The sequence below is a fragment of the Centruroides sculpturatus genome, unplaced genomic scaffold, assembly GCF_000671375.1.
Source record: "Centruroides sculpturatus isolate CEXI.00-Female unplaced genomic scaffold, Cexi_2.0 scaffold918, whole genome shotgun sequence".
Lineage (NCBI taxonomy): Eukaryota > Metazoa > Arthropoda > Arachnida > Scorpiones > Buthidae > Centruroides > Centruroides sculpturatus.
In genome coordinates this window covers 111,167-134,618 of record NW_019385109.1, presented here as the reverse complement: position 1 = coordinate 134,618, position 23,452 = coordinate 111,167, and the positions used below count along the sequence as shown (strand labels likewise).

Below are 23,452 nucleotides of genomic sequence, written 5' to 3'. Positions count from 1 at the left end.
AATTAATGTATTAATTATTATAAATATTTGTTGTTTTTGTAACATTCATTTCAATATTAATAAATTAGTTAATGAAAAATAACCATACAAGATTTTTTAGTTTAGTCGACTTTGCTTATAAATATAATCATAAACAACCCTATTCTATAAATTATAATGAATATGGACCAAAAAATTGTATATCTATAGTTAGATTTAAATTTAAATATCTTAAAGATATAGAACAAGCTGTCTTCGTCCTTGAACACTGGGAGTTCGGTCGTAAGTTCACCCCTCGCTCTGGGCTGGACGGGCTGGCATGTGGAGTTTTTCGGGTATTCTCCACGTCTGTAAGGCCCGAATATGGGCCAGTTTCCCTTAAAAGACCTCCCGAAAGGCATTATTTTCCCCGCGAGTATGACCATTCCATCTATAAGTCCGGTATGCGTCCATATTCTCGTTCTTCGAATAAATAGGCTATATGAGCTGCACACACTCCATATTGACCATTGAAAGAAGAAGAAAAATATAGAAAACATTAATTAAAGTTATAAAAATATTGTTCAATTTATTTAACATAAAATAAAACAGTACTATTTTAATTAACCCAGCGTTGTACGCATTTCCACACGATTTGAGTAACTGCATCGAAACCTTTCAGGGATCATATCATCTCTTCCAGGAAGAGGTCAACGATTAGTTTTGCTCGAATTAACTTCAACCTCATTCCGCAACACTCCTTTCTATCGCACCAGCTGCTTACATTTGAATAGGAAAATTACGTAATATTATTTCAAAATTACCAGCGATCATAAAATATGTTTTAAGGATTTTTTGTGGTCGCACGTCTGGTTCTTATAAATTATACAGCAGAAAGATAATATGACATTTAAACTTTATTGTACGTTTAAAAAGCGTATACTATAAATAAAAAATTGTTATTATTTAATGATTTAATTTGTTTTAATATAGAAAACACTTTTACATAAAAAATCCTTACAGCAAAATTGTGTATAGGATCTCAATGGAACATAATCCGTTACTACTAAGTATCAAAAAATAGTTATTTTATTGTTATTTAATTGAGAAAATATTTAGAATATAGATTTTAATTTCGAACGTTATATAAATATATTCAATAAGTGTAAATCCAGTTAACCTGATATACAACCGTTTATATAGGCTTATATATAGGCATGAATGATGGAAGTTTGGCATACGAGCTAAGCGAGTGAGCCAATTTCCATGAATGCCATAATCGCTAATTATAAACGAATTGTCATACAGTATTTTGTGGCTAGACTACGCCTATAACACTATACTTATGTAAACCAAAATGGATATAAACACAGTGTTTGTGTCAACTGTGTTTTTACCTATTTTCATTTTATAAGTATATGTTATAGGTGTAGTCTAGTCACAAAATTTATTATTGAATTGTTTACATCCAATACATTAAGATAACATTTCATTTTTAATTGTTTTCTTTGACTCAATCATTCAACTATCATAAAATGCTATTTATGTAATTAATATATATTTAAATATTAACTATTAATCTATATATTCATCAAACAAAAATATTTATTTAATAACGAATTTTAATATTTAATACATAAATTTTAATGCATATCATTTAATAAAAGCCTTTTATAACTTAGGCAATATTTGAGACGCAATTTATTATGTCTTGTTTTACAGACTGAAATAATAAAAAATTACCATAATTTTATACTTCATAATATAAAACAATATAGAAATATTAAACAATTTATCACTTACGGGATGCTCGTTTTCGTCAAAAGTCAACAAAGAAAAGCAATATAAATACTGTTCTTTGACGCCGTTCTAAATAGAATAAAATATATTTTAGAATAATTTATTAGCCAAAACTAATTTAATAATAATAATTTATTAGTCAAAAATAAAAAAACATATTTTATCATTTGTAAATTTTTTAAACAGAATAATATACAATCGAATCCCTAAAGGACGGCCGTTTCTTATATTGTAATCAGTAGCCTTAGTTTAGAAGTTGTGCCATATTTTTATATTTTAAATTTATAATCTATATTAAATATACCTTTCATCTTTAAGCTTACCTTTCGTCCGTTTGATTCACAAATCATGTTTATAACTTCGGCAAAAGAATCTTTTCCAAAACATCGATTAAAACGCTCAAACTAAAATAAAACAAAATAATATGTAAGAAAGCAAATCAACCATTATAACTGATCATGAATATATTTAAATTTAAATTTTATAAATATTCAGAAAATTAATAAAACATTATAATTAAATTTTAAAAAATACCTCTTCTTTGTAATTACGAGGCATGTTGTATTCTATACATTCGGAAATCTTGGTTCTAATCGGTTGAGGAAACTCTGCAGATAATTATATATTATAAGATTAAGATTTTTTAAAATTTAAAATTATAAAAAAATATATCTAATATATTTAAAAATCAGATTTATATTAATTATTTTCATAAAAATATATATATAGCTTACCACAAATGTGATCCGTATGGAAATTAAAAGATAATGAATTAGGTCTGCAGGTAATTTTGCAAGCAAACAATGCGAAAAAGAATAAAATGTAGATCTTCATGGCGACTGCAAAATATATCTTATGTAAATCAATAATTAATTTATCTTTTAAAACAAACGAAATTGGCAATAAAAATTAATGACGAAAATATACTTATTTATTGCCCTCTCTTGGGAAAAGTTTTGTTAATTTATTTTAAATAGAAGAATCTCTGTATTTATTACTTTATTCAACTCAGTAAATGTTGAAATTTCAGTCAATTCTATCGTTATAAAGTCTAATCAAATAATAAATAAACTAACACGCGTTGTTCTTTGAACTTAAAACAAATTTGTTTATAAGAATTCTGTGAACTTCAAACGTAATAAATTGTTTTCATATATATTAAATTTTTTTTCAAAAATTCAAATCGAAATAAAATTCGAACGAATGGTTCCATTTTGGAACGATAAAGGAGAACCTGAGAATGACCTATCCAAATAGGCTGAAAACGTTTGAATAAAGATATAAAAACTCGGCAAGTAGAATTCAGGTGTGTTCATATATTATAGTCATTTTATATTTATTGAAATAAAATGACTTAAATAATAAAAGAATTTAAATTTTATAAACAAAAACGAAAAGCATAATACTTTATTCGCTGAATCCTAAATCACGTGGAGTTAAAAACATTCAGATACACTTAAGCACTTACTCAAGCTATAAAGTCACACCCCACAATGATTTGCTATCGTGATGCAAACAGCAACACCTCCAGCTACTTAAAAATCCGTACGGCTTGCGTGTATTTTGAAATTAATACAACAATTTCAAAAACAAAAACATTTAACTATTGAATCATCAAAGAACAGGTTGCTTGCTAAACAAGCGATCTGTTCTTTGATGATTCAATAGTTAAATGTTTTGTATGAACCCGAACCTGAACTAATTAGAGATGCAGTACAAAGAGTTTGCCACCAAAGGTATAAGAAGCGACAAGAAGAGCATAAAGATTGTGCAGTACTGTTAATGGAAAAAGAAGAACAGAGTAGTTTTGAAATAACATTAACTACTGTGTAAATTAGGTAATAAAAGTGTGAGATCCGACCTCAGTGTAAACCTAATTTTTAACTTTCCACCTAAACTTCCGATATATTTGTAATAAATTTGTCGCCTCTTTGTTAAAATAACATTATCGGAAAAAAGAATCAAATATCGATAGCAACTTATAACTTTCCTCGTTAATATAAACCAGTGTTTCTCAACCTCTAACGAATCGCCGCCCCCTTTCAACGTAGTATCGCCCCCTTCAGTAAAACCGTTACGTAGTATCGCCCCTTTCAGTACAAAATTTCGATGCCGAGGGCCAAGACTAACGCCAAATTCGTACTGCATTGAATAGAATAGTGACTAGTATATCGTCATTTGTTTAATTATTGTACGATATAACGAATAAAATATCTAATTATTCTTAATGTAATGTTTTACTATATCGCCCAGAAAATTGTTTTTTTGCCCCCCAAAATATAAATTGTTAGTAATTGCCCCCTCAACATGGAAAAACGCCCACATGGGGCGATATCGCTCCCGTTGAGAAACACTGATATAAACATTCAACCCTCGAACAATGACATTCCTCTGCTGCAGTGCCGGCCCGAGGCAAGTTTTAGTATGGAGCGAGATCCTATTATGGCGCCCCCTTGGTTGCCCCTAATTTATACCCTTTAATTTTCTTTACCACTGAGGTGCCCCCTAGGACTTAGCTCCTGGAGCGGCTGCTCCGTTCGCCCTATGGTAGAGCCGGCTCTGCTCTGCTGCAAGACAGACAAAGTTTATAGTTAAAGTCCGAATTCGTCATTTTGTTTTGGTCCCGGGAACAAGTTTAACCTACACACCTGCAAGACCAACTCTACGTCTCATAATAGGGGATCGATCACATGACTAATTTCCCCAGCCCGAAGCTATAAAAGCGACTTCTTTCCCCCTCCTCGGGGGGAGTCTATCATCTACGGCTGGTCGGAGAGGATTAAGTCTCGGGATATATTTAACTTTGCGTCAATCGGAAGGAAAAGAGCATAACCTACTAACGTCTACGTTGAAATATACTAGAGGTATGGAGCATTTGATGTGAACTCTCTCTCCGCGAGTTAGGAGCTAGCGGACTAAATTCATTCCTCAAATTGTTAGAGATTGTAATCGTTAATTTTCCTTAATCTAATAAATCGTTGTTTCCATTGTTAAATGGTGTCATTTACTCGCATATCGCCTACGCCTCATCGACGACCCCTCTCACCTCCTCCACTCGACCTGATCAAAAAGAATCTCGACCCTTCGGGACCGCATTCGTAATTTAGCCATCTTGACAAGTGAGCAGGCTTGATGACCTGTAGCCGAAAAGGGAGGTACGACCGTTTCGACCATCCCGGCGGTTCACAAATGGTTTTTTAAATTTGTATTATAGTGTTTGTAATTATAACAGTATGAATGTATTATGATAAAGTATCTATAATTAGATTTTAATCATGAATTTTTCTGGGTAAATAATCCGGGTTTTTCCCATCCAGACCCAAGTTTTTTCATATGTCGCGAGTGGCAACCTTGGTCGTGAGCGTCGAAATGATTCCGCTTAGCAGTGAATCTCCGAAATATAGTCTTGTCACAAATACAGCTTTGCCGTTTTACTTGTTAACTCTACTATTCTTCAACGAATATAAATGCTTAATTAGTATATTGCTATTTTGTTTATAGCCTACTTTAAAAATTACTAATTTTAATAGACCTATGTAAAAATTTATCATGGATGTAATATTATTTACTCATTTACTAAGAATATTATGAATACTAAGGAATTATAAAAAATACATTTAGTTTTAATTACACGATTTTCTATTTACCTGATTTCAGAAACTGTAATTCTTCCCTTATGTGCACTGCCTTTCTCGTTTTTATCAGTTGCAAGGTCTTTTTATACGATAGAAAACATTCCAAGAATTCTTGTAATTCCAAGATTTCCAAATTTAAATATTTGTATATTTAAATTCGAATATTATCAATACTGGATTGTATTACACATTTAATGATAATTAACCTATAAACATTCTTTCTTAATATTTTATTATAAGTTTATACAGAGAAAAATTAAGCTTGTTTCTTCCTGTTTTTGTATTCTTGCTCTGTAGCAATCCTATTTTGCAACTCAACGTTTAGTTATTGTTAAAGTGTGTTTAAAATTTTTAATGATGTAAAATTATCAAGAGAAATTTGTTAATCCGACGAGCAATAAACTGAAATATTCGATAATCCGGCATTTTTTGAAAGGAGTAATAATCAAGAATTGTACGATAATATTATTTCCTAAATCGAAAATTGTTAGAACACACCTTGTGCTAAAGTTTCTGGCTTGCATAAGGGTATTGCAATACAGGTATCTCTTGCTTAACGCGGTACTGTATTTGATTAATTAACCCGCGAAATTAATTGCTGCAGAAATTTTAATTAACGCGGCTTTACCAGCTGTCTTTACTTGACATCAGAGGCGAATCTACATTGGGACTAATAGGGCTTAAGCCCAGGACCCCAGGTGTGAAGGGCCCACAAAAATTGAATTATCATAAATTTTTAATATTCTATTTCTTATGTTTTTTTTAATATAAGATATAAAGTTTGTTATTCAACACCATTTCATAAATAAATGTACTGTATTTCAACTCTGATTTTGATGTTATTAAAAATGAATTTTAAATCTCAATTTAAAGATTCTTAATGTAACAAAAAGGAAGCATCATGAACTTCAATAAGCCCTAGGCTCCGATAAACCTAGATCCGGCCCTGCTTAACCATACAGTATTTAATTAATGTGATTTTTTGATATTCGCGGTAGTATCGAGAGATCGGTTAAAAGGGATCCCGTTATCAAATATACAATACAATACGTATCTAGAAAATGACTATTACGCCAATACGAATCAATGTGAATATGGCTTTTGCGTAATAATAAGTTCATTAAAATTCTGCTGTTTTTTAAATCAATCTTAATACAATATAGTGCCCACTACTGGCCAAGTAATTCTGTTCCCGAACACTGGGAGTTCGGTCGTGGGTTCGCGCCTGGCCAGGAAGGGCTGGCACGGGTTGTCTACATAGAGTTTTCCTGGTTTTCTCCACGTCTTTAATGCCTGAATAGGGGCAGTTATCCTTAAAACAGACCTCCCGGAAGGCACCCCCTGGGCAGATCGCCCAAGTGTTGAGTTGACGTAACTTAACTAAAACAATTTTCTAAAAGTAATGTTTTACAATACAGTAGAGCGTCGTTTATCCAAATCAATTGGGGACTGGGGTTGTTTGGATAACTTTTTTTCTGATAACTAATTATATACGAAAAAATATATTAATTTATCCCGTGTTGAAATTTTTCTCCGTTGCGTGTCGCTTCGCGTTGAATTTTCGTCGATGTTAAGCCTAACGAAGACTATTGTATCGTTAAAAATTATTTTTTTATTTTGTACAAACAAAATATATTGAAAAATATAAAAACAATAAAAAAGTTATACTTCAGAAGTTAATTTAGTATCAAAAACGTAAAATATTTGAGTAGCTGAAGACATAGCCAAAGATTACAGCGCCACAGCACTGGCGAAAATTTAAATTCGGCGACTGGAATTCCTTCGGATAACCGACGTTTCGGATAACCGACCTTCGAATAAACGACGCTCTACTGTATATATATGTTTATAAAATTTTTACCGTTGTTAAATTAATAGAAAATAAACTGAACGTAATAGTTGTATTTAATTTGCGAATTTTATTAAATAGTTTTTCTTAACAAAATTTTTATTTTTAGTTTTCTAAATATTCAAAATTGCTTTGTAATTGCTGTTTGAATTGAATAATAGGAAAGATATTTTTATTAACTGTTAAACGATAGAACGTTACAAATGTACTATTGATATGTGATTTGAAAGCAATGACTTGACAAATAAATAGATTTGAATTTATCTGTGCTGAGTCAGTGAATAAATCATTTCCTATGAAATCTTAATTATTAAAACATTATTTTTAAAAATTTTTGATACATATTCGAAATTGTTAACTAAGACAAAAAACTAATTTTATTGTAGAATCCAAATTTTATCGGTTAAGTTAGGAACCTCTACTCTAAGATATTGTTAAAATTACATACTTTAACGTTAGTTCAAATTTATTTAATTTAAAATATACGCTCTCCACCATAAATTAGTAGTGTCTTCCTGCCTGTATTGAATGCGCGTGCCACTTGCTACTTGTCTCAGTAATGATATAGCACGTCTATTAGGCGCTATATTATTAATGAGCATTTACTCATTACTGATTGCTCATCATTCTAAATACTATAATAAGGAATACAAAAAAAATATTTTTAAAAATCGATTTTAATATTTAATACATTATATTTTAAAAAAGCCTTTTATTTCTTATTTATTGCTGAAGATACAATTCATCAAGTCTTCATGTATAGACTAAAATGAGAATAAAAATAAAAATATTTTATAAAGTAGAAAGTGTAAAATTATAAAACAATTTATCACTTACGGAAATATTAATTTCGTCTTCCAAACTGAAAATAGCAAAGCAATGAGGATATTCTCGTTGGATTTCATTCTAAATAGAACAATATATATATATATATAAAAAGACAGAACAATACAATAGAACTTCAAAAAACGACAACACAAACGGCGGCCATATTTTATTTACCGGTCAGTAGTCGTTGTTTACAGGTTTGAATATATTTATATTTAAAATTAATAATGTAGGCCTATATCGTGTACGCCTTTCATATTTAAGCTTACCATTGACTTGTTTGACTCACAAAGCGTGTTTATGACTTCAGAAAAGGAATCCTTTCGGAAACATCTAATGAAGTGTCCAAGCTAAATAGACAAAATAATATGCATGTAAACATTATAACTACTATAATAACATGAATATATTTAAATTTTATTTTTTAACATCTTCGAAATGTTAATAATAAAGGATTATGATTAAATTAAAAATTACTTTATCTCTGTAATTATGAAAGCTAAGGTTTTCGACACAATTATAAACTTTAGTTGTAAAGAATTCAGGAAAATCTGTAATGAAATTTTATAAGATTAGGAATTTTCACAATTTAAAATTAGAAAAAAAATATATCTAACATATTTAAAAACCAGATTTATGTTAATAAGATTTGTAAATAAATCATTTAACTTACCACAAATATCAGTTTTTTGAGAGGAATAAATAGATTTTGTATTAGCTCTGCCGGCAATTTTGCAGAGTAAAAATGCAGAAAAGAATAAAATATAGATCTTCATGGCGATTGTAAAAGAGATCTGTAAATCAANCGTATCGGAAGAAATTATTTGCGAGAAAGCTAAAAAGATACACGTTGATCTCACGAAAAATCAAGCAGGAACTAGCCAGGACAGCGAGGTGTTTAAAGCCAGCCATTTTTTTACACGAGAACGGATTAATCATTTTTACATTACTTCTTAAGGGAAAGGTTGGTTTGATATACGTCCAATTCAGTATAAGTCTAAACATCAGAAACGGATTAAGGTCATATACCGAGGTTCCACTGTATTAGTATTCTGTTTTTATAATGTGTAATAAATTTAAATCAAAGAAATTGTGATTAACTGAATTAATGATTTAAAGTGGATGTCCAGATAAACGTTTATTTAATGTCAAGTTTTATAAAAACATTATACAGGAAATTCCCTAATTCCAAATTCTTACTATAATGAACAATTGACAATTCCCAGCATATGCTGCATACAAACACATGCATTACACCATATAATGAACAAATTTCAAAATCTTTCGATAAAATTTGCTTTATTTCAACACCTGAAATTTATGTTGCAACAGATTATATCAAATATATATGTTTAAAGAGAGACTGAGGATCTTATCTTAAACTATTAGCATTACAATCTTCAACAATTATGGATAGTTTTAAATAGATGCAGGGCACACAGATCCTACAATTTCTTGCCAATTTAGATAATTTTGAAAAATTTGTGGAAGTTTTTATGCCAATTTCACAACCTTCTTTGCTTATTAAAACATTTATTTTCAACTTTTCATCCCATATCTAAAGATTTTTGACATTAAAAGGTAATGCCTGTTAAAATTAAGTCACAGTTTTAGGCTTAGCAACAAAACAGCAAACTTTTTAATAAGCATTTGAATGATCCTTGACTGACTTCTGCTCAGTCAAGTTCATTCAAATGGTGCTGCAGGTTGTCATACTTATGGGTCATGCCATAAGAATGACAACCTGCAACGCCATTAGAAACAGTTTACAATGGAAGTGTGAAGAAATACAACATTTTTAGTTTTTCCAAATATACAAAATTGCTTTGTAATTGTTAAGAGGAAAAACATTTATACCAATTGTTAAACCATAAAATATTACAAATGCACTAATGATATTCATTTTGAGAACAATGAGTTGACGAATAAATACCTTTTGAATTAGTGTGATGTATTTTGTTATAGAAAAAGCTATTATGTCTAATTATTTTAATTTGTTAGTTGATTTAAGAAATAAAGTTGAAGATAATTAATAAGATTAAGAAACTGCAAATAAAAACATATTTATGTAATGAATTATTTACATAAAACTTTATTTTGATGTTAATTATTATTATTTTTTAATATTTATAGCATATGTCACGTAAGCAATATTAGTCATTATCTATTTTCAAGTATTCAACAAATAAGGAAAGTTTTCGTATCGATCTGCTAAGGAAATTCATCTGTAAAGTTGCATTTTATTTCTATTTATCTATACCTAGAATGCTAAAATTTCATGAATAGGAACAAACATTCATAAGCATAATTCATAAAAATTATAAATATTTTTCTCGTTTAGTAAAAAGGAATAAATTGAAGAGACTGAAATTGTGTTCTATAAACAGAATTTAACAGATCATAATAACGACAATCAAACTGAAAATTTTATAAATGTCTACAATCGAAATATACAGTATTTATAATTATCAAAAAATCTTTTCCGTTCTGTACCAACTTTTATTTTTTCTTTATTGCCTAAATTTGTTTATTTTCACAGGGAAAGCAATGAATACAGTCGACCCCCTATAACACTGTTGATTATTCCATTTTATATGAATTCCATGTTGTACGAGTCACTTAGATTTTACAAATACGTTAGCCATTCACAGCCCGGCACACGTATTTGTAAAATTTAAGTGACTCGTACAACATGGAATTCATATAAAACGGAATAATCAACAGTGTTATAGGGGGGTCGAGTAACTGAAAAATTGATTTGGAGTATTATGACTGCGATTTTATCTTACATTACATTAATAATTTGATATTTAATTACGTTTATCTTCATTATATCTTGTAAGTAGTTCATTACCGATCTCAAAAGAGACAACTCGTTAACCCTCTGTATGTAGAGAAAAAATTTTCATGAAACAAAAGTGTTTAATCGGGACTTTTCTACGATACGTAAAAGGAACAGTCCGATCTTAGGTATGTATGATGTAAGAACCATTAAACGTTTCCTATCTTTAAAATAATCACATTAATAATTATGTTATAATCTCTATTATTGTAATACTAAAATATTACAAATTTTTTAATTAAAATATCATTTTTTATAAATATTTACTTTATATCAAAATCTCACAAATTTCTCCGAACCTCTCGCAATGCACGATTTCAAATAGACTGTCATTGATTTGCTTATTCAGCTATATTAAAGGTTACTTATCAAACAACACGCCCAATGATTCATGAGATAAAGATGCTAAAATAGAATTTCAAGCAAGTCTGATACACTACACATCAAAAAGTTATATTAATTATTAAAAATCAGATAAAAACCCTAATAAAGTATTATCATGAATTCGAAATATTTAGAGCTACAATTTTACATAATCATGAAACTCTGATGACTTTCATTTACCACAAATAATGTTAATGATAAATTTTATTAGAATAATAAAGCTCGTGTTTCTTTTATATATCGCTTACTTTTTCATTACATCGAAGTTGTGAATCCTACGCGATTTTTCTTTTTCACTTAGCGAAAAGAGGGATAGATGTACCTTCGCAGAAGTAAAAACAACTGAAAGGCGACGCGGCAGACTGAACAGAGACGGCCGGAAAGATTACCGGTTTTGATACTCGATACAGATACTGGCCGGTATCGATAATTTGAAACTACTCGTGATAACGATATACTTTTGTGTTATCGAGATACCCCTATGCGGGAAAGGCTACAAAAGCAATCGATGGAGATTGCATTGTTCTTGTGTTTCGTTCCTTTTTCGGGCCTATTTTCCATTAGGCGCAAGCGATGTTGTTTTTATTTTTGACCCCTTGGACTAAATTCCATTAGACGCGCTCAGTCGAATCAGAGAGCTCAGACATTGTCACTTTAACCTATCTATATATCGAAAACTAAGTCATGATGCTTTATTTTTAACATTTAAATGGACCCTCAACCCATTTTTGGATTCCTTATGGCAATTAAAGGAAAATGGCAAAGTTTAATCAAAATCGATCGAACGGATTTCGAGAACGAACAATTCTGTAAGCGACATAGAAAAGAAGTCGTTAACGCTCCGTCTCAATTAAAATTTCCGTTTAGTTTCCATCATGCAAATTCATCAAACTAAACATTTTTATTCTTTATACAGTACTATTGTTTAAATAACTGAGTTTAAAGAATAGTATTTGAAGGTCTTCATTCGAGTCCGTCCTTGTTTCTTGCGTACTTAAATGATTCATTGATATTTTTCAAATGTTTCGTTTCGAATCGTTTTATATTGGATAACCGTAAAATTCATCCAATTTATCACATCACCTAAAGTCCCGATATTCGTGCAAAAATGCTTTGATTCTTTACAAAATTATGCCAAGAACAATTTTTCAGCAATTAATTATCTTCAATCGAAGGATTTTAGTTTTTACACAAGAAGAAACGTTGAAGAGAGAAGACAATTCTGTTCTATATGGCAATAAATTAGATAGCGTTTATGAAATTTCATACCTGAGTATCGATGCAGCCACTTCTTTCGAACGTTCTGTATGTATTACAAGAAAAAATTCTTTGTGTGTTGTTGAAATGACTAAATTGACGTGTTACCTTAAAACCCCAACTTGGCATTACAAGTAAAAATCATTGTCAAATGTTACGATGACAATCATATCTAATTAAATAATACAGTAAGACCCTGCTTAACGTGGGGCATGCGTTCCTGGCCGACAGAGCGCTAAACGAAACAGCGTTAAACGAGGTAATTTAACACAGAGTAAATAGGGATAGGAGAACACTCGACCGAAATAAACAAATTTTACTTCTGTTGAATATATCACTGTTGCAAGTTATGTGTTCACAGATAGTGAGTAGGATACCTTACAAGTAAGTTTAAAAAATCATACACGACTACTTTGATCCGTTTCAAGTCATACAGAACCAAAAAGTGGCCGGCTTGATAAAAGACGCCACGTCATGGCCGTTGATTTATTATAAAAAATAATACAATGGTTATATGATACGAAGCGTTGCTACACAATACAAATACAAAAGTTTATATAACAGAAATCATTGCTACACACATAGGAAATGACAGGAAAGAAATTTAACAACTTTAATTTTAACTTATTTTTATATTAATTTGTATAATATATGTTAAATAACACATAAACATAAGCACAAAAAAAATGCAAAGTTCATGTTTTGTGAGGAAGGTCCTGGGTTTTCTGAAATTCTTGTTTTTTGCGATAAACTCCTGTAGTTTCATTTGTCGCTTTTTTTCTTTCCTTAAGCAAATGTCGGTAGTAGATGATCGCATCCAAAACGACTCGTTTCTCTTTTGCACTGCTTTCAAAATCTGGATCATTCGCTACAATTTGATCAACGATTTCGGTTATCGTTACCAAACTTTTACTAAGGAAATCTGTAACAAGTTCTTTGGGTTCTTCGTTCTCAGAAACTCTGTTTTCCAGTTCTACATGAATTCCTTGTTCTGCCAGTTCTTGAATGTCGTCGTTGATAAGGATATTAGTAAAAACCTGCTGTAACTCTTCAGTATTCTGCTCGTCTACATCTCCTAGTCCTGCTCTATCGATTAGGTTGAGTTTGGTCAACTAAACCATACAGTGATAGGCTCTTCTCGGGGAGAATTCTTGGATATCTTCAGCCATAACTTCTTCCACACTTCGTTCGTGCATTTATCAGTTAATTCTTGTCAAGCGAAGCCGATATTGCTTATGGCATCCACGATGTTATATTTTTTTCCAAAATTGCACCAAACAAACATATTTTTTAAAAAAAGTACACCTTTTTGCCACCCTTTTCTGATCGGTTCGTGTTCGTAAATAATTGTATGATATATGAATTAATGAAATGCCGCGATAATTTAAATCAGCGTAAATTTTGAGTTTTTTTAAGGCTTTAACCCGGCGTGAATGAGGTGAGAAATTGTCACACCAGCTATGAGGTGGGTAGGAGATACCCGAAACTTCGATGCAAAATTTTTTATACTATAATTGTGTAAAAAGTATTTTTTCACTTGGGATAATAAAAATAGTATCTATTCAACAAGATGAGTAAATAAAATATTATGTTTAAGATTGAAAAGCATTTTTTTTAATTGAAATAACAAAGTGTCTATATTTTCTTTGAAAAACTACAAGTTTTGGTAGTTTAACATTTTTTCGTATAAAATTCTAACAAAATTACAACTTCTTTGGTTAATCAACATAACTATAGTATCTTTCAATTATAAAAATAGAAAAAAACTAAAAGTTCTTATGAGATCAATTTGCACAGCGCCAACATTACACCTAAAAATCAACACAATCTCCACACATAAAAATCGCATGCTTCATACATATTGGCTTCTCACACTTCGAACAGCAATGTTTTGTTTTCCTATCTGTTTTTTAGTACACTCACTACACCTGACATATTTATTAGCCATTTTTTGGAAACAGGTAATGAAGGTACTCCCAGTTCATCAGTGATCACTTTTCGAGTTTCCCTTGGAAGATGTGTTTTTTTGTCTAATGCGAAGACTATCATTTGAGAAATCTAGAAATAAATCTAAAAATACTATAGGCCTAAATAACTGTAACTCATAAACTTACTGTCAACTCAAAAATGTAACACCGACTATGAGGTCGGGTATGACGTACCCCAGTCACCTTTGCTCATATGTATCTCCCGCTGACGCAGGCGCAACACTAAACTCAACACTGCACCTCGTCTCCTACTCCCTTATCTCCAGCTACTGTGACGACGGGATTTCCATGACAAAAATAACATTAAATAATCTGCGTTTAAAATCTTGTCGGGTATGACATACCCCGCCTCACTCACGCCGGGTTAAATAAATATAAATAAATAACTAATTAACGGATTATATGGCAGTTTTAATTAAAACCAATATTTTAGGTGTTCATTATAAGGAGGATCAAATATACGAGTAATAAGAATTTAGTTAGTTAGTCTGTTCTTTACACAGTTCAATATAGTTTCAGCAAATGTAATTAAAATTTTGAGGAAGTACTCTTTCATTCAGAAATTGTTGACTACTACTTTTGGTCGTATTATCTTTATTCTCTGCCCTGAAAAAGGCAATCTTTCTGTCAGATCAATGGAATTTGGCATTCCAATTCCAATAAGAAAAAACCAGCAATGCTTTGCATAACTTTCTCGGCTAAAAACTTGCGTATGGCATAACTTGGAAGCTTGCTGAGATACGGCCACGTATCTGTTTAGCATCTCCCGAACAAATTGCCCATACTTTCCCTGTTTTATAAGAGCCGAGAAAGTAGCCTAATTACTTTGCTACGAAATTATCAGCAATCACAAATTATGTTTTTTAGTTTTCAAGGGTTAGTTTAAATTTTTTGTTCATTTTTGGTGAAGTTTGATTGGTTGGTTGATTACCATTTCATATTTGTTTGTGAATGGGACGTTACAGTTAATATTAGAAAACAATTTCTATTTCTTGATTCATGAAAGTCAACAATTTTCTGTTGAAAAACGAAAATTTCTGTTTACCTGGCCAATGAAATTGCGCCAATCCGTACAATACGAGCTTCACAATCTTAGCAAGCACAAAACACATATTGGGAGTTTTCCAATGTGCCAAGCAAAACTCATTTATTAATTAGCCTCAAAATAATTGTCGATTTGTCTTAATTTTCTTAACTGAATTTAAATAAGATTGATTTATTTTTCTTTTTTAAAGTAGATTTTTGTCGTTTTTATTTAGTTCTGTTATATTTTCTATTTTCTTTTTATAATTTATTTAACACTTTATGATAAACACAGCAGTGGTATAGTAAAATAATCAAAATGTTAACATGGTTTTCATTTCAATCTTTGCTGTTCTTACATTTTGCTCGGGGATCGCCTGACATATCCGCTAGTACTACATATATTTAGAAATAAACTGTATTAATAAAACATGTGTAGAATTACAAACTTATGAGACTAGTTTAATTTCTCTACACTTTCGTTGCAAACGACGAACACAGAATAGTAATATAAACAGCATAAAATTGAAATTAGTGACTCCCTCCTTCGTAGAATTTCTGATCTCAAGTTCTTTACTTCATATTTATTGCAAAGGAAATTAATGCATTAAATGTAAAATATTCTCGTTTAAAATATGAGATGTAAAATAATTTATATCTCTAACTTATTTGCATTATAATAATACTTAGAATAAAAGAAAGAAAGAAAGTGATAAATATTGCTGCTTTAAAGTTGAATCAAGTGAAATAAAGTTGTTAGTTTAGAACATTACTTTTTTTTTATAAAATAAGTCATAAATATTCAGTATATATAGATATATGGGATTCATTAACTGTGCATGTATAATAAATAAATTAACATTCAGCAGAATTTCGACATTTTTACTCTTTATTGAAAGTAATTTTCTACTTGACCGTTAAGAAAATTATTTTTTGTATATTAATGTCTAATTTTGTCATTAAATAATTGCAAAATATCGCTATTCCGACTTCAGTTTATATAAAAAACATAAAAAAATAAGACTCGATATTTTATGTTTCTAAAGCATTTATGATTAATTAAAATATTATATTCGGTACAGTTTACTGTAATTTTCTATACTTGTTTATTATTAATTCTCTAGAATATGTTTCTACTTATAGGTATCTTGTTCTATTTACTTGAATATTTTAATACATTTAAAAATGTTTTAATACTTTATATTTAACAAAGCCATTTTTTTTATTGTTCACCAAACAAACACACTCCTATGTATAAGAGTGTATCCTGAAATAATAATAAATTGTAATTGTTGTATTTTTACAAAATATAATTGACGAAGTATTAAATAATTTATCACTTACATCATACTCATTTTCAGTCTTGGAATGCATAATAGAAAAGCAATCCGAATATTTTGCTTCCAGATCCTCCTATGTAGAATAAAATACATACAATACTGTGAGTTTCACAAACCGAATGAAAGTCGAACCTCCAATAACAACAACATCTTAATGATAAGAAAACAAAAAAATGGCCTTTTTTGTATGTTCTTATCAATGGCTATTGTTCAGAGGTATGACTGAATTTACATTCAAAATCAGTAATCTACATTAAGTATGCTTTTCTATATTTGAACTTACCTGTTGCTTCTTTGATTCACAAATTATATTTATAACTTCAAAAAGAGAATTTTTTCCAACACACTGACTAAAATTCTTAAACTAAGTAGACAAAATAATATATATATATATATATATATATTATGTATAATAAATTAAATTATAAGTAATATTATAAATATAATATATATAATTACATATTCTATAAATGCTATAATATCATAAATATACCGGAAAGCCGGGAATACTTTGTGACACTTTTCGCTTCTTTTGTTTTTAACTTCCGGATTATTGAATCAAATATGTTGTCACTTTACTTCTTGACAACGTCATTACCCATTCATTATCTATTTTTGTTTTCTCACAACCGAAAAAAGTATCACATACCTCATAAATTGCTCGATTTCTTGTTTATCAGAAAGAACACAATAAAGCATAATATCACGTCCTTATCTAGCTATAGCCTTAGGTAACATCATTGTACAGGTTATCAGTATCTTATCCACAATTAACTTTTGAAATGAATATAAATTTGCTCTATCCGTTTTAGTGTGTTTTAGTGTCATGTCAAAAAGTTTCCCTGCAGTTTCAGAAAGTAACAATGGTTAATTAAAGTTTATTTTTTAAAATCTTCAAAATCTTAACAACGATATTTTAAAAATTCAAAATACTTTATTTTTGTAATAATCAGGAGCCAGGTTTTCGATGCAGTCATCAAAGTCAGGTCTCCAGTATTCAGACAATTCTGCAACCATATTTTATAAGTTTACAACTTTTTAAAATTTAAAATTAACAAATAATTTAACATACTTAAAAATTAGCTTTATGTTAATAAGATTCATAAACAAATAATTTATATAAATTACCGCAAACTTGTCTTGAAACACGTTTCGAATTAGGTCTGCAGGCAACTTTGCAGATTAACAATGTGCAAAAGAATAAAATGTAGATCTTCATTTCGACTGTAAAATAGGACTTATGTAAATTGATATTTAAATAAACTTAACGAATTTTCAAAAATTAATAAATATTTCTGTCAAAAATGTGATTTAAATATATATACTTAAGATCACTTTTCTAAAGAGACTAATTATTATTTCATGGAATATATTTATTCATCTCATAAATATTAGACATTTAAGTCTGTTTTTAATCTGTATAAAGAATAATCAATTACTAAATAACGAAACTAGTGTTTAATTTTTGTTTCGAACTTAAATTTGTTCTTAAAGATGTTATGAACTTGAAACGCGTTAAATTCATTTGTTTTGTACAGTATTATTATGAATTTGATTTAAATATTTGATTTACATAATTAAGAATGTTATTAAATAAAGAAGAGACATAAAAATAAAGAGAACACCATAACGACAGACAGTATATACTGCTGATAACAGGAAAGACGAGACAGTTAAGAACGTGGAGAAACGCAACATCAAATCAGGGCGACTTTCCCCTAATTTTCATAGATTAATCAGATATATAGTCAGATATATCGGGCACCATCCTTTATTACCTAGTCCCTTGTTGCGGGCCTAGCCAAAATAAAGGCTTTCTTTGTGCTCCCGAAGATAGAAGTAGTTTGTTTTAAAAAATAGTAGATATCATTAATAGGATATATTTCATCAGAATTGGAAAATAAATAGGCGGTTCCAGTTCTGATAACTTCCTTAAAATGTTAAGGTAGTTATTAGAAGGTGACGTTTGAAAGCATAATATCATGTAATTAAAACTAAATGTATTTTTGTTTTTATAATTCCACATTATTAATAATTCTATTCATTATATTTTTATCGTTAATATTGTTACTAGTAATGATATTATTGACATTGCCGAAGCTTAACAACACCTTTCTAACAGTAATCTGTAAAAGTTATAATGTTTCTAATTGTTTATTTGACGAAAATCTTTGGAAATTGTATGGAAATTAGAACTCTCTATCAAGATGACTATGTCTTAATTGAATATTTGTATACATTTAAATTTACCCAAAATATACTTTCTCGTAAACGTTCATACTCTTTTTTAGATTCAATTTTACTTCTAACTGTAATTTAAATGCTTACCCAGCTGAAGGATTCCAATTTGACCATGCGACTATCTGTCTTGAAGTCACTGTAAAATTAACAAAATATTTCCATGCATTTCGTTAAAATACCTTTCTGGAAACATTTTAAATAACATTCAAGCGTCGAATTTCATCTGCTCCATTGATCGGCCGTTCCTTGATTTTCCAACTATGTCAATACAAACTTTAACTGATCAAATATATCATATTTTTATTCTACTATAAACAAATTTTTCCAATATCGTTCAGTTAATATTTCCTTTTCTAAATAGTTTAATCATTGGTTTAAAAAATTGAGAAACGCAACTAGAACACAATGGGCCAGATGGAAACGGAGTGGAAACCGTCGTCACTTTCAATTACATTATATACTCCAAAAACAATTTTATAAAGAATGCCAAGTATCTTTTCGAAATTACTTCATAAGTGTTCTTTCTAATTATTCTTTTGACACCTCGTACGGTTTGGTGATTTATTCTTAAGTTTTTCTGAGAAATACCTAAGAAAAAACAACATATACCTGATGACATGATATAGCCTATCGTTTTCAGAAATCAAAGAAACCATCGCCAAACTAAAACACTTAAATTTTAGCGCGGATCGTGTACCTGCCATCTATTTTTTTTTTGTTTGTTACATTACAACCCGTCCTATCTAAACTTTTTCCAGCCTACTTTAATATAGCTATATTCCGAAACAATAGCATTCATCTACAATAAAAGTTATAAGTAAAAAGACACTAATGAAATAAACAAAGTATATTTCTTTCTGAACAAATTTTGCCATCTACCATATACTAAAGGTACTACACACATTAAGGAAATCCTCTGAAGAATTAACTGTGCATGCCTGACCTTGAGGAATTCCTGCTAGTCTGTGGGGGAAATCCTCAATTACTAAAAATTACTATGTTATTATTAAAATTACTAATTATAAATTAAGTAATTAGAATTACTAATCAGATTGGGATTATCTGATTTCAAAGAGTCAAATATGAGATACATCGATCGTCTTTTAACTTATGCATAATATCTTAATGGCATAATATCCAATTATCGGCTCAAACTGAAAGTTCCTTCTAGGAGTACTCTGTCACTATCATGTCTATATAGGATGGCAACAATACCAGTTCAGGCATGCGTGTAGCACTGTGTCGAGCGCTTAATGGTACCCCAGTTGTTGGTTGCAGTGCGTGCAGCCGACTTTATAAAACCTGTTGCAAATGGTTTGGGTGAACACAGAAAAACCCGTTGTCGGCGACGGGCTGCTTCGGATATCACGTACCGTGGCGAACGACTCCGACAGGTCTTTCGGCGAATCTGCCGGTCAGTGTGCTTTGTCGTGCGCTGGTGCGATCTACTTCCTCTTCGGAATATTCGCAGATGTACTGTATCTGTGTCTAACGTGTCACACATCGCTGGATGGTACTCACGTCGTTTCTATCACGCGTGGCAACTGTGCGCATCGACAAAAAGAGGTCGTGCAGCTGAAGAATACGATCTCGTTTCCCAGTTGTTAACTGTAAGTATTTGGCCCATTTACGCCTCCGAGGCATTTTCTACGCTTCTTCGATAGCTAGGCTGCGCGAGCCGACGCTAATAGCATTTACGGCCCGAGCTAACAACTGGTCTTTATAGCCCGAAACTGAGTACCATATGAAACGATTGCTCACCTCTGTCACCTCTGTCGCTCCTGCAATTTGCATATGGCTATGCTCATTTCTTTGTAGTGATTCCATTTCGTTTCTGAGGAATGTACTTACCTATTACAGAAATTGCAGTACTTCCGTTGTATAGACTACCTTAATTGTGTTTTTTTCCTTTTAATTTAGTGGCAGGTTGTTTTTATACGATAGAAAATTTTCCAAGAATTTCTGTATATTTACATTTATAAATTATAACATTGGGTCGTATTACGTGTTTTATGAAAATAATAAATATAAAACTATATGTTGCTTCCTAATGTTTCATTCTATATAAAGTAAATTAAACTGGGTATTTGTTGAGGTTTTGTATTCTAGATGTAGCAATGTTGTTTTGCACTTTCAAATGTTTTTTCATTTTTTAGCGTTTAAATATTTAAATATTTTATTATTAAAATATACATAACAAAAAGTAGATTTAAATAAAATTTAAAAAATTTAAGCAAAGTTTTGTTCCCACCTACTACATGATTAGTATTGGGATAGATGTAAAGAGCACAAAAAAGAGTCGAAATTCTCAATTAACTCAAATAAATTTTATTTTAAATCTGATTTACAAAAGAAAACACGAAGTTTTTATATTTTACACTGTGACAAAAGTACAGCTACCAAAGAAAGTATGCAGATTTGTACAGTATTTTTAGGACAAAATATTAGTATTTTGTGGCGTAAACAGAGCTTCTGACCACTGCATCACATCATTCCATTGAATTAACTAAAGTGGCCACACACGTTAAGGAAATCCTTTGAGGAATAATTGTGCTGGCCTGGCATTGAGGAATTCCTGTTAATGTATGGGAGAAAACTGTACAGTTTCGGCGGCCTGTACAGACCGCCAGAGTAAAAACGAAAAATCATTTGATTTTCCTGCAGTTTTGGACTGCGCAGGCCAACCGTAACGAGTGTGCCGTTGTGACATTCAGTTGAGAGGCCTCTGAGTAGTGAAAACAATGTCTCGTGAATGTTTGGAAGAATTATTTTCTATAACCTTATTAACTTTTATTATTTATAATCTAAAAAATTAATTTTTCAGGTTATAAATTATTTTCAGATAAAAAATTTTTCGAGTAAATTAAAATTATAAATAATTTTAATATTAACAAAACTTATCGAATGTAGTTGAGAATTATCAATATATATTTGCTTTTTTTGAATAAATTAATATCCGAATAAATTAAAACACAACAATTTGAAATAATATTTTAACAATAAGACAAAATAAAATAGGGAAATAGTTTAATATAATTATTTAAATTATATTTGTTACTTATTTATTAAAAATCGTATTGATTTTGAAAATAACTGTTTTTTGTTCAATTAAGAATTGTTCGTAAGATACGAGAATATTGCAAAAAGAAGAATGCTTTTTAAAATATTTGTGATAATAACAATTCTTTTTAATATTATCCGATCTTGGACACCCAAGAAGTTCGATGTGTAAATAACTGTAGCTCTAGTTTTTAAAAAGATTTTTTTTTAATCTATCCACCTTTAAATAAAAATAATTCTTTATACATTAAGAAATAATTTAATAATTTTTAAAGATTATTATGTTATATCCAGCCAGTTATACCCGATGGTTTTTCGTCTGTAAATTTATTCCATGAATTTTTTTGGTAGTAAAATCGACTTGCCATTGATCTTTCGCTGATAATTGATGCTTTTTAACAGAATTTATAGCCCAAGATTTCTCTTGAAAAGTTAATTTTTTGATCTGAAATAATTTCACTAAAAATGATTTACATGATAAACTAATTTTGTGATCAGTGCTACACAAACCACTACTACTACTATTTATACACAGACTTCTATGCACACTTTTTTCCTGCGAGTTTTAATACAATTTGTTAACAATAAACTTCCAAAAACAGCCAGTGCGTCGTCATCAGATGCATGACCGGCTGACTAACTGAAACATTTTCCTTCTCGTGTGTGGGCGATAGGAAATTCTGAATTTCCTCAAGGCCAGGCCTGCACAGTTATTCCTCAAATGATTTCCTTAACGTGTATGGCCACCTTAAGTTGTCTGGAAGAATGCAGTTATCAAATGATATCAAACAAAGAATGGTAGATATGCGTTTGAAAGAAAAAAAAAAGACCTTTATTGAAATTAGTAAAATATTTAATGTGCATAAAACTGTTGACGTGAAAATGGTGAAGTGTTTTCAAATATATGGGACCATTGTTTCTGCCCGAAAAGTCATGTAGACCATGAAAAACAATATCACACTTGGATCGTTTGATCAGGCAAACGAGTGCAGCTAACTCTTGTTTGACTGCTTTACATATTAAATGTGATATGGGTAACCCAGATATAAACTTAAAGACTGTATGAAGACATTTGACTAGTTTTGGATTACATTGGAGATGACCAGCAAAGAAATCACTCTTCTCTGCAAAAAACAAAAAGTTGAGATTAGAGTTTGCACATGATCACATCACTTGGACCGAACAAAAATGGTCCAAGGTGTTATGGAGTGTTGAATCTAAATTCAATGTCTTCTCAAGTGATAGTA

The 23,452-nt window shown here is 30.3% G+C and overlaps 2 protein-coding genes across 3 annotated transcripts; both read right to left on the bottom strand.

The window, feature by feature from the left end:
• Nucleotides 1-1,526: 1,526 nt before the first annotated feature.
• LOC111634866 lies at nt 1,527-2,805 on the bottom strand. Its single transcript, XM_023379708.1, has 6 exons — nt 2,686-2,805; nt 2,493-2,597; nt 2,293-2,366; nt 2,082-2,162; nt 1,762-1,827; nt 1,527-1,681 (listed from the first exon to the last, which is right to left on the bottom strand). The coding sequence occupies exons 2-6, from the start codon at nt 2,590-2,592 to the stop codon at nt 1,637-1,639; spliced, it is 366 nt and encodes a 121-aa protein (XP_023235476.1). The 5' UTR covers nt 2,593-2,597; nt 2,686-2,805; the 3' UTR covers nt 1,527-1,636.
• Nucleotides 2,806-7,921: 5,116 nt separating this feature from the next.
• LOC111634871 lies at nt 7,922-17,936 on the bottom strand. 2 transcript variants are annotated; one of them, XM_023379712.1, is made up of 8 exons: nt 17,838-17,936; nt 17,188-17,268; nt 16,909-16,977; nt 8,744-8,864; nt 8,548-8,621; nt 8,340-8,420; nt 8,080-8,148; nt 7,922-8,006 (listed from the first exon to the last, which is right to left on the bottom strand). In XM_023379712.1, exons 1-8 carry the CDS (start codon nt 17,919-17,921, stop codon nt 7,962-7,964), a joined length of 624 nt encoding a protein of 207 aa, XP_023235480.1. In that variant the 5' UTR covers nt 17,922-17,936; the 3' UTR covers nt 7,922-7,961. The 2 variants fall into 2 exon arrangements, with proteins under 2 accessions (XP_023235480.1, XP_023235481.1); XM_023379713.1 differs by lacking the exons at nt 16,909-16,977; nt 17,188-17,268; nt 17,838-17,936 and adding an exon at nt 12,566-16,133.
• Between the last annotated feature and the right edge of the window lie 5,516 nt (nt 17,937-23,452).